The sequence below is a fragment of the Harmonia axyridis genome, chromosome 3, assembly GCF_914767665.1.
Source record: "Harmonia axyridis chromosome 3, icHarAxyr1.1, whole genome shotgun sequence".
NCBI lineage: Eukaryota > Metazoa > Arthropoda > Insecta > Coleoptera > Coccinellidae > Harmonia > Harmonia axyridis.
This window is the reverse complement of record NC_059503.1, coordinates 30,794,800-30,810,626: the sequence shown is the minus strand read 5'-3', so window position 1 is coordinate 30,810,626 and position 15,827 is coordinate 30,794,800. Positions and strand designations below refer to the sequence as shown.

Below are 15,827 nucleotides of genomic sequence, written 5' to 3'. Positions count from 1 at the left end.
ATGTTTTTAGCCTATTCTATGGATGTTTTTACCCAATATCTCGATGCACGTCATCAACTTTCAATTTGTAAGAAGTATACGATGAACGTGAAATTTCAATTTAATTGTTAAGCCTACATAAGTGAAGAGAAGATACAGGTAGATAATTGAAAATATTTGTGCCTTGTAAACGTGGCTTCAACAGCAACGTACACGCATGCGTCAGCAATATTAATCGTAGTAGCCATATTAGTAATCTGTCTATCAGAAAAATTTAAGTAAGTAAATACAATTTATTAAATGTTTTTAACCAAATTTCCAGATCAGTTCTGTAGAAATTGAAGTTTATTGACGAAATTCGTGTAAGTAAGCATCATATAGAAAGTGTTGTTTCCGTTCTTGTCCAAAAACTGGGCTGGAATAGTGATTTTTGTTGCATAAATCTGAACAATGAAAGTTGCTGTGTTACATTGATTCTGTTCTTCGTTGAGTTGAATCTAAATTTCTTAGGATAAGGGACCAACTTCCAAAGAACAGAATTGCTCATTTAATTCTATAACCCAAATTCGAAATGGTCTGGAAATAACGAAATATTTGGTCTTACCTGGCACTTGACAGATGTTCCAATTTTTTTGACGTTATTTTTTAATAGGGAATTTCCAAAGTTGAACTTGAAATATACGCTCTTATTAGTGTTAGATTTTCAAACATACCATCTAATATTCCTTCATTAAAAACTAACCTAAATAAACCATTTTGTCATCCAAAAAAATCAATCATTTTGACACAAAGAAAAATGAACATAATGTATGAAAAAGTGCAAAATTCCAAGTTAAGTGTTTAATAATTTCCATTATTTCAGGAAATATTCAAAGATAAAGATGTCTGTACTCAATCAAAGTGGAGAGGAGTCGGTTGAATGCCCGCTTTGTATGGAAGCATTAGAAGTGGATGATCTTAATTTCTTTCCTTGTACTTGTGGATATCAGGTGACTGCCCTGTTAGTTTGAGGTTTTCCATTGTTACTTATTTTTTTTTTTTTTTTTAGATATGCAGGTTCTGCTGGCATAGGATTAGAACTGATGAAAATGGGTTATGTCCAGCTTGTCGTAAAGCCTATAGTGAAGATCCAGCTGATTTTATTCCTTTATCCAAGGAGCAGGTGAGTACCTCACAAGAAAGCAAATGAAAAGTGTATTTGGCAAATTCAATTTCTAGGTGGCAAAATTGAAAGCAGAAAAACGACATAGGGACCAACAAAGAAAAGCGAAATTGAGTGAAAATAGAAAACATTTGGCTAGTGTTAGGGTTGTCCAACGTAATCTAGTGTTCGTAGTGGGATTACCTGTACGTTTGGCTGATCCTGAACTTCTTAAAAAACACGAATATTTTGGCAAGTTTGGTAAAATCCATAAAGTTGTTATAAATCAGTCTACTTCCTATGCGGGATCCCAGGGGCCTAGTGCAAGTAATAAACAAAGTTGTTGAATTAGTGAACAAAGTTTGAACTGGATTTTTTTAGGTGCTTATGTGACTTACATGAAAAGTGATGACGCTCTACGTGCTATCCAAAGTGTTAACAATATAATGATAGATGGCAGAATGCTTAAATCAAGTTTAGGTACCACCAAGTATTGCTCTCATTTCATGAAGAATCAACCTTGTCCCAAAGCTGATTGCATGTATCTCCATGATTTTGGTGAGTTTAAATTTGGAACTTTTCAAATAGTTACTGAATTTTGTTTTTCTCCCAGATTGTTTTTAATTATTTGTTACCTGATTAATTCATTTGAATATTTATGTATTCTTATGATTATTTATACAATCAGCAGTTATATAGATTAGATTAGATTTAATTTAAGGAGGTTCCATCGCACTGCCACCTAATAGTCTACTGTGCCCCCCCCTCAGAGCTATTATTATTATTATTAATTGACCATATTCATCGTCGCTATATTGTTGTGCAACAATACCAAGTACCCAATGTTCCCAACAGAGAAATATTGAGTTTACTAGAAAAATACCGCTAATATCAAAAATATTATCAGCCATAGAGATTATTCTTCCACTGACTATTTCCAAAAATGGAGCGAAACCTTCATTTATACACTCAGCCACAGTTAATTTGTATATAAAACCACCTTTCACTAATGTTTTTATTTCCAAAAGGTGACATTTTTGCGAAATATTGTCCCAAACAAGGCTATCCTTTTACACATAAACCACAATTATAAACTTTATATTGTGGAATTTTTCAAGTAAACTCAATATTTCTCTGTTGGGAACACTGGGTAGTTGGTATTGTCGCACAACAATATGGCGACGGTGAATATGGTCAATTGATCAGCTGAGGTTATGCCTTTGTAGCTCAGAATACAAATACAAAAAATACAGACAGTACAGTCTAAAATAAAAAATCATCAGAACAAACACAAAATAAGCACAAAGAGAGCATGAAAAAGAACAGTAAGTCCAAACATCAACACGCACATGTCAGTCGGATGTTGGAGGAGACCAATACGCATCATATCCGTTCTTGAAGCCATTAACACTAGTCGCACTCACTGGGCGTGAAGATTCTGTTTGAAAAGAAGGTTTGTCTGTGGGTGGTTCTGAATATCTCTTTCTTAGACTTGAACATGTGTCCCCGTAAGTTGTTAGTATTTTGGGCAAATATAGGTGTTAGGGTCGTTGCTCCTCAATAGAAGTTGGACCAAAGACGGGCAATCCCTCCTCTAATTAGTTTAATCATTATCAATATTCCTTATTGTGCCCCATATGTCTCATTACTTATTAACAGTGAACTTATTCCTTTCTATTTCTGTACAAAAAGGAGATCCTGAGGCTAGTTTCACAAAGGAGCAGATGCATGCAGGAAAACATCAAGAGTATGAGAAGAAACTACATGAGGCACTGGTGTCTCGTCAAAACACTACAACTCCTCCTAGTAACATTGGTCCATGTGAAAAAGGTGCCTCCAGTTGTAATTCCAGCCCCCCATCTTTGCAGAACCATGAGGCATATTCCAAAAAGGATCCTCATTCTTTGAGCAGCTCAGTTGGTTCTGTTGGTTCATCAAAGGGAAAAGAAGGTTCTCCACCATCAGGTGGAAGTTCTGGCAAGGTAAACTAGATAAATAAATATGTTGAATTAAATACTTCATTGTTATTATTAAATTATTTCATTTTTCAATCTGTTTGCAACTTTGTTTTGAGATTTTATTTGAGTTGATACGAATTATATGATAAATTGCTAAATTCTACCTTTCTATTATATTCCATAGAATATTTATAGGATTTTTGAACTTAACAAAAGTGTCATACTGTAACTTTACTAACACCCCATGTGCACCGAAAAATGTAATCCAAGATTATTAAGTTGAATCTTTAATTTCTGTTGCACCACACATTAAACTAAATTTGATTAAGATTAAACTAATCCCTCGAAATAGAAGGATTATTTTCCGCTCAAATTATAATCTTAAGATCGTGAAAAGAGTATAAACTGAAAAAATGGATGAATATATTGCTCTTTTGTCCAATCAATTTGAAGTTTTACCTTTTTTTTTATTATTCTCAGTTGTTTCAATTTTTGATTTCAAAGCGATCACTGAAAGTTATTGCAGGTTATATTATAGCTATGTCAAAAGACAAAGATATACTATACCGTGATCATAGTTTTGACAAAATAGTGAGGAAAAATCCCCAAAACTGTATATTTTTGCTGGTTATAATCGAGCATTTACTAATCCTCCATATGAAGTGCTCGGTGCTTATGGAATAAAATTAATCTCTGAATAATATTTCACCTTGTATTACTTAACCCAGTATTAGAAAGCAAGTCGGTGCACATGGATTTATACTGCTTATATGAAAATAACTTGCAGAAGCCTTCAGATGTTGGTCCTCACTTAATTATAACCTTATATATTTTGCAGGATAATTGGCCACAATTAAGTATAGAAAAAGGAGAAAAAATCACAGATGTTAAAAAATCAGACCAGGCTAAAGACAAATCAAAATCAAACAAAGCCAAATCGAAAAATTGCCCTGGATCACCCCCTAGTGTTCAAGCCAGTACAGCAGATGATATGTCTGCAAGTTGTAACGATTTGTTTAGTGATAATACAGTGAAATTAGAGAAAAAAGGACAAGATGTAGAAAATTTTGATTTGGAAGAACAAAATAAGAAGGAAGTTGATGGTAAATTAGAATTGGAACAAATTTCAAATATAGGTGAATTACACAGTAAAAAAATTCAGAGGGATAACTTAGAGAAATTCAAGAATGGAGTCGAGGGTCACAGTATATTCTGTTTAGGAGATTCAAAATTAGGATTATCTAGTGACAATTCTAGTTTTTTCAGTCAAGGTGAGTTCTTATCCAACTGTTCTTATCAAATTTCAAGTTTTGTAGGATTTGTTGTAATGAAAAATATGCACTTCTTAGCTCTTGCATTAGTCAATACGTCTATTGAGACTAGCTTTCTTTTTTACACTAAGAACTGTAAACAAAGATTGGTTATTAGGTCAAAATTAAACAAACCATCTATTTTTTCAGAAATTTCAATAGCTTCCATTGTACCTAAAAATTTTTTTACTACTTCAGTTAGTAAGTTTTAGCAAACTTTTTACTGCAGCATGCTCAGCTTTTAAAGTATGGTCTGCCAATTCAGATTTATCATTATGATTATTCCCCATGTGTACCTTGTATGGACGCTGCACAATTATAAACTGGATATATGGAATTCCCAAATGCGCCCTTGAAACATTAATAGAAGCTTATTTTCTATCAGGTTTCCAAACTGTAAATCACACATTGAATGGTCTATCATCAACAACGGAGGAAGACCATCATCCAGACCATTCTGCCAGAGAAAACGACTTGACCACACCACCTGGCGTTCTGTCAGATACTTTCCCCTCGTTGAACACTTCGGAAGACTGGGTCTTCGGTTTCGAGAATGATCACTTGGAAGAATTAGCCAAACAGACTTCTAGAACTAGACAGGCCGGTAAACCACCAAAAGAATCCCTGGATACCATAGTCAATGGAATTAACACAAGCGGAAACATTTTAGGAAATATTCATCAAAATGTACCCAGTCAGAGTAACCAGGGTGCCCTTATGGGGGGTTATGGGACCACCAAATTCTTTGAGGATTTAGAATCATCAAGAAGGTATCTGGACAGTGGTAAATTACATGAAAATGGCATAATGGATAACTTGATCATCAGTAATTCCAGTAAAACAAATGGTTTTGTCAATACACATTATGGTAAGTTTGTCATTCTACATTTATTGGATTTTTGGAATGATTTATTTTTTGGGGGTAATTATAAAAAATTTTAGTCGACATTTGATCTAGGTGTGAAAGGTTTTAGTTCTAACATTTCATCAATATAAGCTTGAAGCTTTTTTTCAGTTGTCGATCCATCTTAGAACTGGAAAAAAAATGTTTGTATATAGATATTTCAATGTTTTGAATATTCAATAATAATAGATGACTATTCATGTATAAAAAAAATACGGTTTCTCACCTAATGGTTATTCTACTACTGTGGCAAGTATCTTCTTAGCTTGCTAGATTGTTTATTGCAATTCCCCAAACTCAGTTTGCAGAAATCGTGAAAACTATAACTCTGTTTCTGTAATAACAAGATTCTGTAACATATAACTCTATTCCAATAAAAATCTTGATTGTTTCTCTAGGTGGTTTAACGAATAAAGAAGTTCTATCTAATGGAACTAATGGGCTGAACGGTTTGGATCACAATATGTCGAAATTTTTCATGGATTTTCACAAGAATCAGACACAATTGAACATGTTGAATGGTATAAATTCACTCATGACTCCCCCTACACAACAACAGAATGGTTATTATCAACAACAGACGGCTGTGCAAGAACACTTATTGTTACTGCAACAGAAACAATTGGAAGAACAACTCAGGAATCTAAATCTCAAACAGCAGCAGCAGCAACAGGTAATTGTATAGATTGTGAATATTTCCATATTTACTACTATGTCAAAAAAGTACTCGGAATTGGTCAATGACACAGAATAGTTATTTATAATACAAGTGCAGAAGGCATTGGTATTCTTCCACGAGTTCAAAATTCAAAAACGAGCCACGAAGTGGCGAGTTTTGGAATGAACGAGTGGTAGAATGAGCCTTCTGTACGAGTATTATACATTATTTTCTCTAATTCATTGCATTTTCATTGAAATTAATGAAATATTTCCATAAATATAATTTGGTGATTTTTGCATTGAAAAATGTTGGTTGGCAGAACTGATTTCTTCAAGGCAAATTGATGAATTGACAGATAAAGCCGTGGCGGAAAGTTCGGAGTACCAACATAGAATAATTAAATATAACCATGAAAACTGTGCGTTTCTGATATATTCTCACACGATTTTGTTCTACAAGATGTGGAAGAATGAACGGAATAACCACAGAATTGGAGAAAATATTTTTTATTCATCAAAATTTATTTTATTCTATTAAAATTGGCATTCTGATCATATGTTGATAGAAAATGGGTAGAGTGGAAATTTGAATTTAGTAGAGAGAAAAATGTCAGTCTTTTTGCACAAGTTGAGAGGCAACAAATTTTTTGCAGACATAATGATTTAAAGCGGTAAAAATTAATTAATGAAACACTGAAATTTCAATGGATATTTATCTTAATCTTAATCGACGATTTTCGGGTACGATTTCCTTTACTTAAGCTATGCTGAGTTTAGTTGATGGCCAGCCACAAGGAGAAATCTCTAGCGCTCGTGAATGTACCATGTATCATGCATATATTTTTGATGATGTCTTTCACTGTCAGGCATATGCAATATTTTCAGTGCTACTGTGCATGAAATTCCATTTGCAAATTTTTTAAATTTTAATACTGATAATATTGTCCTTTGTAAAAATCGCAACACTAACTTGAGATAGATTGACAAAATGGAGAGTACGTAAATAAACTGTTTAATGATATATGAAACTCCAAATTTGCGTGGGTGTAGGAGGCGCTTGTGCCAATTTAGCGGCAAATAGAATTTGGACAATATTTTAAGTGAGATTTCTGAAAGATTGATTTCGGGTATTTCATTGACAGAAAATAATGTGTATACATATATTTTTTCAAATTTAGAACTACCAGTTTCAAAATGGGTATTACAATAGAGACCTGAACAGCTCTAGTCCAGCGCCTTTCGGTGGTAGACATTTGTACAACGTTCCCGTTCAAGCACAGACACAGGCAGTGGGACTACAGCAAATCCCACCTAATCCAGTAATGGTAGTAGGTCAGAGTCAGAATAAAATCAGGCATCCTGAGGATGAACTGGACTTTGATCCATTCCAAGAAACACAGAAGGGGTTAGCAGAGTTAATAGCAACAGAAAAGAGTCAAACACAAGGTATGAGAAGATATCGTATCAATGAACAACATATAAATTTTCATAACAATGTAGGACGAGCTAACATGACACAGGGAGTTCACATGAATGGTTTAATACACAATCAGTCAAATCCAGGAATGGGACATATACCACCCCCACCTCCAGGTTTTGTACAACCACAAAATTCCGCACATATGAACTCATTTGGTAAGTTTAATAATCTCATCTAGTTTAAGGAATATTATAAAAAATTTTTTGTATTTGCAGGTAGTAAAATTTTACCATATCTCAATATGTCAAATAATCCACAGTCTTTGAATAGTCCAACACAAAATAATTGGTCTAATGGTTATGTGAATCCACAAAAAAGTAAGTTGAAAATTTCTTATTTTTTTCTTAAATTGCAAATTAACAATTTTTTTTTATATGCTTAATTTGATCTAAACACAAATGAGTGCTTGTCTTGGTTTGGAAGTTAGCAACCCCCAATTTTAGGAAATGTTCCATCTTTATAAAAATTTTGAATGCAGGATGGCGGCATTGCAATATAACAATGTTGTCACTGATATAATATTGAGTTTTTCCTGTATTCTTGGATTTTCTCCGGTTCTTGACCAACAGGAAAATTTGTTTGAAGGTTTGAACCATAATTCTAAGTCTAAATGAAAAATTTCATATTCATTAATCCGATATTTTTGAAATTATCAGGAAAACATAATTTCGAATGGCCATATTTACGGAACTCCTATTTAGATTTTGTCCATAATCTAACTCAACCGTGACATAGGAGATCTGAACCTACTATGCAAATTTCTAGGTGTTTCCGTTCTGGAGTTATCGTGTTTACGACTGGACAGACATATATTTATGCAAAGGAAAAAAACGTCAAAAATTCTTTCAGAAACTTAAAATCTAATAAAATCACTACTACATACGAGGTCAAAGAATTCGTATAAAGAGTTAAATAATGTCATATTCACATGGGTTAGTCCATAAAACAACAAAATAAAATACAACAATATTTTTATTAGTTCATTTGATTAAATAAATATCAAATTTAATAATAAATATACGCAAATAGTAAATAATAGAGTAAAATAAAATATATACATTCAATGTGTAGTATCTGCCATGTACTGGCTTGTTTCAGAGCTTCTTTAAAAAAGAGTTAAGAAGTGATTCATTTTAATTTGAAAACTCCAAGAATTATTCAAGTGACAGAGAATACACCGAAATGAGAAAAGAATACGGTGGTTAATGGAAGAAGATATGCCAAAAGTGAAAAAGAAATATAAAACCAAACTCTTCAAATCAATGATACTCAAAGAAAATCGACTGTTAATCTGCGCGAACAATAGACTTAACATATGTCGATTATAGAGTAGATTACCAAAGAAATAGAGGGAACAAAAATTCAAGCATCCACATATTATTATCAGAAAAATTATAAACCTGAAAAGAATACAATCCATTAAAACAAAAAATGAAAGTGATAAAAAAAAACAAAGACATGGATGAAATGTACGAAAAGATACAACTAGAAATAAATATTTAACATATAGAAACCTACAATGAAAAGAAGTAGTAATACGCCAAAAATACCATGCATGAACCTTAAGCTGGGTACCATTATTGCTCGGCAGCGCCTCTAATGCCGAGGTACACATGCGCGGAGTGTCGGCACGCAAATTGTGCCATTGGTGCTAACCTCGAATGCTTAATACGTGCAACAGAATACCATATCTAATCTGCAAAATTTCGGACTGCGTTATAACCATTTTACCGACAGCCTCATTGTTTGTCTTGAACAGTCCGAGGCAACCCAGCACACCGCGCATGTCTACATCTACAGAAATTGCAATAAGGATTCCACAAACTGAACCAATTTAATAAAAACATACAAACAACAGTTCACCTATATTGAAAGAATATATATGGATAAGTACCAAAGAAAAAGTTTTTAATCAAACGTAAAAATACCAGAGATTCTTTTATCAAATAAATTTTCTTTGTTTTTTTTACCTCAAAAACAAATGAGACTAATGAAAATACGATAGCGAAACTGGATTACATATGCACCAGTTTAGAAAAGTACAATAATTTCTACTATTTATTAAGTAGGATAATGTAGGTATACTGACCTCAAGAGACATTTTAAAGACAGTCAAAAATAATTATGATCTATTTTTTCTCTCACTGTTTGATATATTATGAATCAAAAGACCAGGATTGTATAACTGATATGAGGTCTGAGATGAATGATTGTTATGAAAATGCGGCTGAACAAATGGGTTTTTCATAATGTGTAATTAGTCTTCTGGAGGCTTTTTAAGGAAGCCATCCTAAAACCATCCAGGAGTTTGATATTATACAACAGCAGTGCAGGATAGATTTTTCCTTCAACCCCAAAAGACAACCCACAATCATAGTTTCCCATTTTGTTGATGGACTTACAATGTGTGTACAATTCAATAATTGGCCGTGGTACTATCAGAAATCGTCCTCAATTTCAATCTTGGAGGGCTACTGGAAATATGTCATCAAATAAGAGTAGAAGATAAAAAACCTCGATTTTCAGCAATTCAGGATATCTTGTTGTTGCATCATATCGCTCATCTTGTGACTGACTGATTGAATAACGAAGGAATTGAAGTATTGGCCAATATTATCAAGTAAATTTGGGACATATTTAAAAAAAGAATTAACTCATTTATGATGCTCTTTCAGTCAGGTAGGTTCTGACAGTCGAAAGGACCTATTTATCTCAAGCCGACAGACAGTATCATTTTATGTGAGAACGTATGTAGCGTTGCGATTTAACGAATTGAATACAGATTTAATAATACAAGTACTGGTGAAGACTTTAATACTGAAATACTTAATTGGCAATTTGAACACCTTATTTATTTAAATTCGCCCAGAAACTCGAATAATTAATGCTCTTCGCCATTCACTTATAACGAGTTTTTTTTTTCACTGAATAAAAGCAAAACAAAATTTTTGAGAATATCTATAAATTATAATTGCAAAGCCTTCAAATCCTATTCCCGTGGTCATCAGAACGAATCCAAATAATAAATATTCAGAAGAGCACTGATGCTCTGTTGAAAGTTTTCTCTTTGATTTCTTATTATCAGTAATGAATCTTTGAAATTGTTCAAGTAAAAATATGTGAATGGAATTTTCACAGTTTACATTTCGAAATTGAATTTTTTTTTTTATATGTGTTTATTTATCAGCAATCAGAATAAATTCTATGAGCTAATTTTAAGAAAACTATTTCAACATGTCGTGAAGATATTCTCCCCATTAGGAGAATCTCTTAGTAGTCCATCAGGTCAGATGGCCATTTCCTTTGCAGTCTTCTTGTTTAGTTGACTTTTGTGTTAAAGGTTGTAAAAGGATATTTGTGTGTACTTTCAGTTTACACTGATATTTACTACTTCTTGTTTTTATGACATCCCACCAAGTTCAGATTTTGCAAGTGGTTATCTTCTTAACAGATTGCTTAATCACCACCATAGAATACTAAGCAGAATAAAAAAAAACCTAATATTTCAGTGATAACAGATCCGATCGATTTAAAATGTATCAAATTTAGTGTGTACAAAAGAATTTCAAGCCTTGAGCAAAATTCCATGTTGATCGTGTGATTAGTAGAACCATAGAAATTTTAAGCAGAACTGACTAGGTTCAAATTTACTTGTGCATGTACATATTATTCGAATCATGGGAATCGTGGTTTGAAAGTTATAATATGATTCATGAATTGTGTAGATAAAAGTGATGATTTGTTATTTTGGAACCTAGAACTTCTATACCAACATAGAGCACCTCATTTTGACTTCAAATCAATGATTAAAGATATTTCTATCATATCACATTTTATCATCAATGTAAATGAAGAAAACATGATCAAGTTGATGACATAATATATGTTTATTGGACATATGTGTTTTGTTTATTCGCCTTGATAATTAAAATTTTTGTTCAGAAAACTTCAAAATTCACATAATGATCTGAATAATTGTTATGTATGTCTAAATAAAATTTTTATTTTCTTTCCAGATATATCAACAAATGTAAATGATTGGAAAAACTTAGATCCAGCAATCCTAAGTTCCAGTAGACATTTTCCCTTAGCAAATATGTCAGCGCCATCTATCAGAGAACACAGCACCTATCCAAATTTGGCACTCAATAGTTTGGCCAACCTAAATTCCCAAACATCACCAACAACACAGAATGTTAGGCCACATAGTTACATGAATGGTACCACAGACTTTAGTACAGCGAACTTATTTTCAAATTTCGCTCAACAGATTCAACAGCCAAATCTAAATGGTTTCACAACACACACAAACCAATTGAACAGTTGGTTCACAAATGAGGCATTCTCAAACACAAACAATATAACAAGTCCCCCAGGATTCAGAAATTCACAAACTAAACAACAAGAATGTTGAAATTAAATATAATATATAGTCATTTTTTCCATCTTTGTTTTCTTCATTTGTATCTTTTCTTTCCGATTTTGATAAGGTATGGCTCAATCCAAAGACCAGGAAAATTTAGTTTAGATTATTAAGTGAGTCTTACGCAAACAAATTTTCAATTAAAATGTGCAATATTGGAATTTTTGATGACGAGCATTTTTGTTTTAAATAATATCTGATTTTTAACATTCTCCTTTTGTCATTTTATTCACAGTTTTTTTTTTGTTGGAATATATTGTGAAATCAACAGAAAAATTCCTTGAAGTGTATTTTTTTTTGGCGTTTCTAAGTGTTTTTAGGATATTTTTATTTTGAAATAGTGATCCATACCTATCATTTGAAAAAAGATTGATTATTCCATAGTATGAATAAAATGCTATTCAATATAAAACATAATTTCTGTCTCCAACTTTCAAATGACTTAACTAAGGGGTGCTTGGAAAAAAATTCTCCTATTTATTGATGATACTGGAAAAATATCGATTATATCAAAAACTGCTAAACATTAAATGAGCAAATTTAAGTATGTGTTTTATTTACAGATATATGAATTTAGGTATATTAGTTTGTTACTTGCAAGATTTCACTTTTTTTAATATTATAAGTAAACAAGCGCTAGATATCCTGTCTGTCTTTTGTTTAGGTGGCATAACAAATTCAATTACGATAGTTTCCCATAATTACCTTCACATTTCTGAAAAAATATTTATTCTTCAATTGAAATTCAAAAGTTTCATTAATTTCTGACGTATGCGAATTTGACTGTCCAAATTACAGAATTTAATATCAAAAATTACAATTTTCACCTCATTCTGAATAAAGGGCAATCTTTTTGGAGCCATTTAACATTGGGGTGGGTGTCAAAGTCCTATTACATTTGCAACTCCAAGCGATAGAATATAATAGAAACTTGCCCTGCCTCAATAATAGATTGAATACACCGTTTAATAAAGGATTACATTTTTAATGATGGCATTAAATTAAACGTTCGTGCAACAAGGTGTCAGAGTTCTAAACATAAGTTTAGGCTTAAATGTCTAAAAATACTACCATGTCCACTATTTAGATTTTATTTCAAATAATTTTTTCGTAGACCTCCAAGAAAAATAACGTTTTAATTTCCGACTGAAAAATCGGTTATTATTGAAAGCAAGTATTTTTCGTCCGCTTTGGAATTTGCTCATTTTACGTTTGAATGAGACTGTGTAGTCTAGAATCTAGATAGAAGATTAGTGTTCATAATAATCTAGAATGAATAGTAATATCGATATGGAAATCAATAATACTCCTCTGAAGCTACGGGAATTGGCAACTACAGCCACCTATAAAATATACTTATTACATTTTTGAAAAAATCTAGAGTATTTTAGTCGAGATGATATAAATATGAAGTTGACCATGGGCGTAGCCAGAAGGGTTTAGGGAGTGCAGGAGCTGTATTCGCCCCTGGCTTTGATGAGGTGAATACTCAATTGTTTATAAGTTTTATCAAAACAGTAACTTGTAAACCAGTAAAATAAAAAATTTTGAGAACGAAAAGAATACTAACATTTATTTCTTCAGATTTTTATTCTATTTCCTTAAACTTCTAATTATTGAAGAGAAGCAAATATGCTTATTTCAAAGTATTACTCACTTGAAATTGCATTAAAATCAAAAATGTTCGAAGAATAAACTTATTGTGTGATGTATTTTCGGTTTTTATGAATAGTTCATTTACAAGTTTTACTTACTTCAACTTGAAGAAACTAAACCGATTCAGATTGATAATAACATCTTTGATGTATTTTCTAATATTTAGGTTTCAGATCGAATGAAATAATCTAATACCATACACAAATCTGGGACGGAATCATAACAATAGACAAAATAAATGTGTCTACAATGAACTCGATGCAGATGTGATTTTTTTCACTTATTAAGGACCTGAGTAGAAACAGTGGCGGATCAAGGATTTCTTAGAGGGGGGCGCCTAGGATCGAATTCACACGAAAGTTATAACGAAGGAATTGTACAAAATAATTGAAAGTCTCTTTTCCATTTTTACAACAAGAATGGACTAGTTTAGTGATGTTGATAACACTATATTTGATACGATAGAATTAAAATATAGAGCAAAACTGATAAATCAGTGAAAAAATTTTGAAAATCCATCAATAAATGATTGAGAAATAGATCATTTAAATTTACGTATTTTAGCGCGGAACGTCTTTGGTCTGTGACATAACACCACTTGCCTGTGATCGCTACACCATAAATTACATTTAAATACTTAGCCGAGCCAAGGCTCTCGCGCCGTTTGTAGTTGTACAGTGTAGTTTTAACTCGAGTTTTGTTTTTATGGAAGAAGGCTTCGTGAAAGGACAAAGTGACAATTTGCCTAAAATAGATATATTCGCAGTGATGGAGTTTTTTTCTTCAAATCCATTTTATGTCAGTGCTGAAATAAAAGGAGTTAAACTTTTCAAGTAAGTATCTACTTTTGAGTTTGCTTCATCATGGTTCAACTTATAACGATGATTTATTTCAAAAACGTTTCATAAACAGTTTGTAGTTGAGTACTGGTTGTTGAAGTCTATCCATTGACCATTATCGAAGGCAAAACATATTTATGTGAGGAGTAAAAAGAGAAAAAAGTAATGTTTACTGCCCGTATAAAATCCGGTATGAATCAATTCCATCTAAGTGGACTTGATATTGACGGGCGTCATATCGTCTTGTTTATGTTTTAAAACATGAGAAAGATAGTTCGCAATGTCAGTGGTGTAGTATGTTGTTTTTTGTGTGTGAATTTAAAGATTTCAATATTGTCGGTAAGGGTTCGGAACGATCTAAATAGGTGTCTTTCCTGAGACAACGCGATTTTACACAAATAACAAAACACGACACGAACGGCACAAGTGATTGTACACCAATGAATTCGTAAGCACTCTGCGAATACCAGTCGCCTCGTGTAAGTGGCGTGACGTCACACTAGACGCTGCGTACTATGAAATTATTCTTCCAAGCGCAACTTCAAAGTCCCATAACTTTTTCATTTCTAGGGATATTTCAATGATTCTTCCACATTTTTGTTTCATTTCACTTAAATTTTTAGAATTAATCCTTAACAAAAAAATGAAAACTAGTCCATTACGTCGGGCGAAGACGAAGCATCATCGCTCAAGCCGCCGCCCCTGGATCCGTCACTGATGGGTAGAAATAATTTTGATCGTGCAAAGTCGTGAAACAAAACACGAAACGTTTACTGGAAATACTGGAATGAATTCAAATATTTGTAATAGAGAGAGTTTATTGGTATTTCAATTAAAGGAATTACTTCCATAGATCATAACTATAATGAAAGATATACATATAGATACATAATGGCACAAAACTCGTAAATAATAAATAACAACAATCTTAATTTGTTGATAGCGCTACCTACAGTTGACATAACGAAGCTTAACTAATATTCTCAAAATTGGCAAAACAAAAGCTAATCAGTTCATACACCTGGTTTTTAGACATCTTATTCGAGGGGGACCAACTTTTCCTCATTTTTAATCCGCATAACTTCAACCCGCTAAGGGGGGTGAGCACAACTCCTTGATTTTGAATAAGAGGTGCTGCGAAACCTTCTATTGAGGATCTTATCGAGCACTATCCGATCCTGAAATTTCGCTTCAAAATTTCAATCGATAACGAAATGACAGGTGAAATAGTGAAAGAGCACAACTACTTAAAGGTCGATTCATATTATACGACACGTATCTTTTCAGACATCAAGCGTATCGTTTACGACAAATATCATTTGATGCGTTTCATATGAAATAATCTTGGAATTCTAAGAGAATTCTAAGGAAGTAATTCACATGATCTGTCACCGATCGTGTCATTCGCCATCCGCAGAGCCGTATCTAGGTACTATTGCGCCTGTGGCAGTATGTTAGACAGCGCCCTCCATTTTTG

The 15,827-nt window shown here is 32.8% G+C and overlaps 1 protein-coding gene and 1 long non-coding RNA gene across 5 annotated transcripts; one reads left to right on the top strand and one right to left on the bottom strand.

Moving 5' to 3' along the window:
* Positions 1 to 123: 123 nt before the first annotated feature.
* Positions 124 to 12,399, top strand: LOC123675156 (CCR4-NOT transcription complex subunit 4). 4 transcript variants are annotated; one of them, XM_045610448.1, is made up of 14 exons: positions 638 to 786; positions 842 to 968; positions 1,028 to 1,141; positions 1,198 to 1,447; positions 1,502 to 1,678; positions 2,813 to 3,102; positions 3,917 to 4,349; positions 4,774 to 4,992; positions 5,059 to 5,256; positions 5,691 to 5,965; positions 7,131 to 7,398; positions 7,453 to 7,587; positions 7,648 to 7,749; positions 11,449 to 12,399. In XM_045610448.1, the coding sequence occupies exons 1-14, from the start codon at positions 776 to 778 to the stop codon at positions 11,844 to 11,846; spliced, it is 2,997 nt and encodes a 998-aa protein (XP_045466404.1). In that variant the 5' UTR covers positions 638 to 775; the 3' UTR covers positions 11,847 to 12,399. The 4 variants fall into 4 exon arrangements, with proteins under 4 accessions (XP_045466402.1, XP_045466403.1, XP_045466404.1 ...); XM_045610446.1 differs by lacking the exon at positions 638 to 786 and adding an exon at positions 124 to 257 and having other exon boundaries at positions 4,774 to 5,256; XM_045610447.1 differs by lacking the exon at positions 638 to 786 and adding an exon at positions 227 to 341 and having other exon boundaries at positions 4,774 to 5,256.
* Positions 5,180 to 13,721, bottom strand: LOC123675159. Its single transcript, XR_006746760.1, has 3 exons — positions 13,610 to 13,721; positions 5,519 to 5,626; positions 5,180 to 5,422 (listed from the first exon to the last, which is right to left on the bottom strand). It is a non-coding gene; the product is annotated as an uncharacterized LOC123675159 (long non-coding RNA).
* Between the last annotated feature and the right edge of the window lie 2,106 nt (positions 13,722 to 15,827).

Excerpts from the sequence above, each read along its gene's own strand:
- LOC123675156 (XM_045610444.1), top strand. Across the intron at positions 3,103-3,916 it reads CAGGTGGAAGTTCTGGCAAG|GATAATTGGCCACAATTAAG; the intron begins GTAAACTAGATA and ends TATATTTTGCAG. Across the intron at positions 4,350-4,773 it reads TTCTAGTTTTTTCAGTCAAG|GTTTCCAAACTGTAAATCAC; the intron begins GTGAGTTCTTAT and ends ATTTTCTATCAG.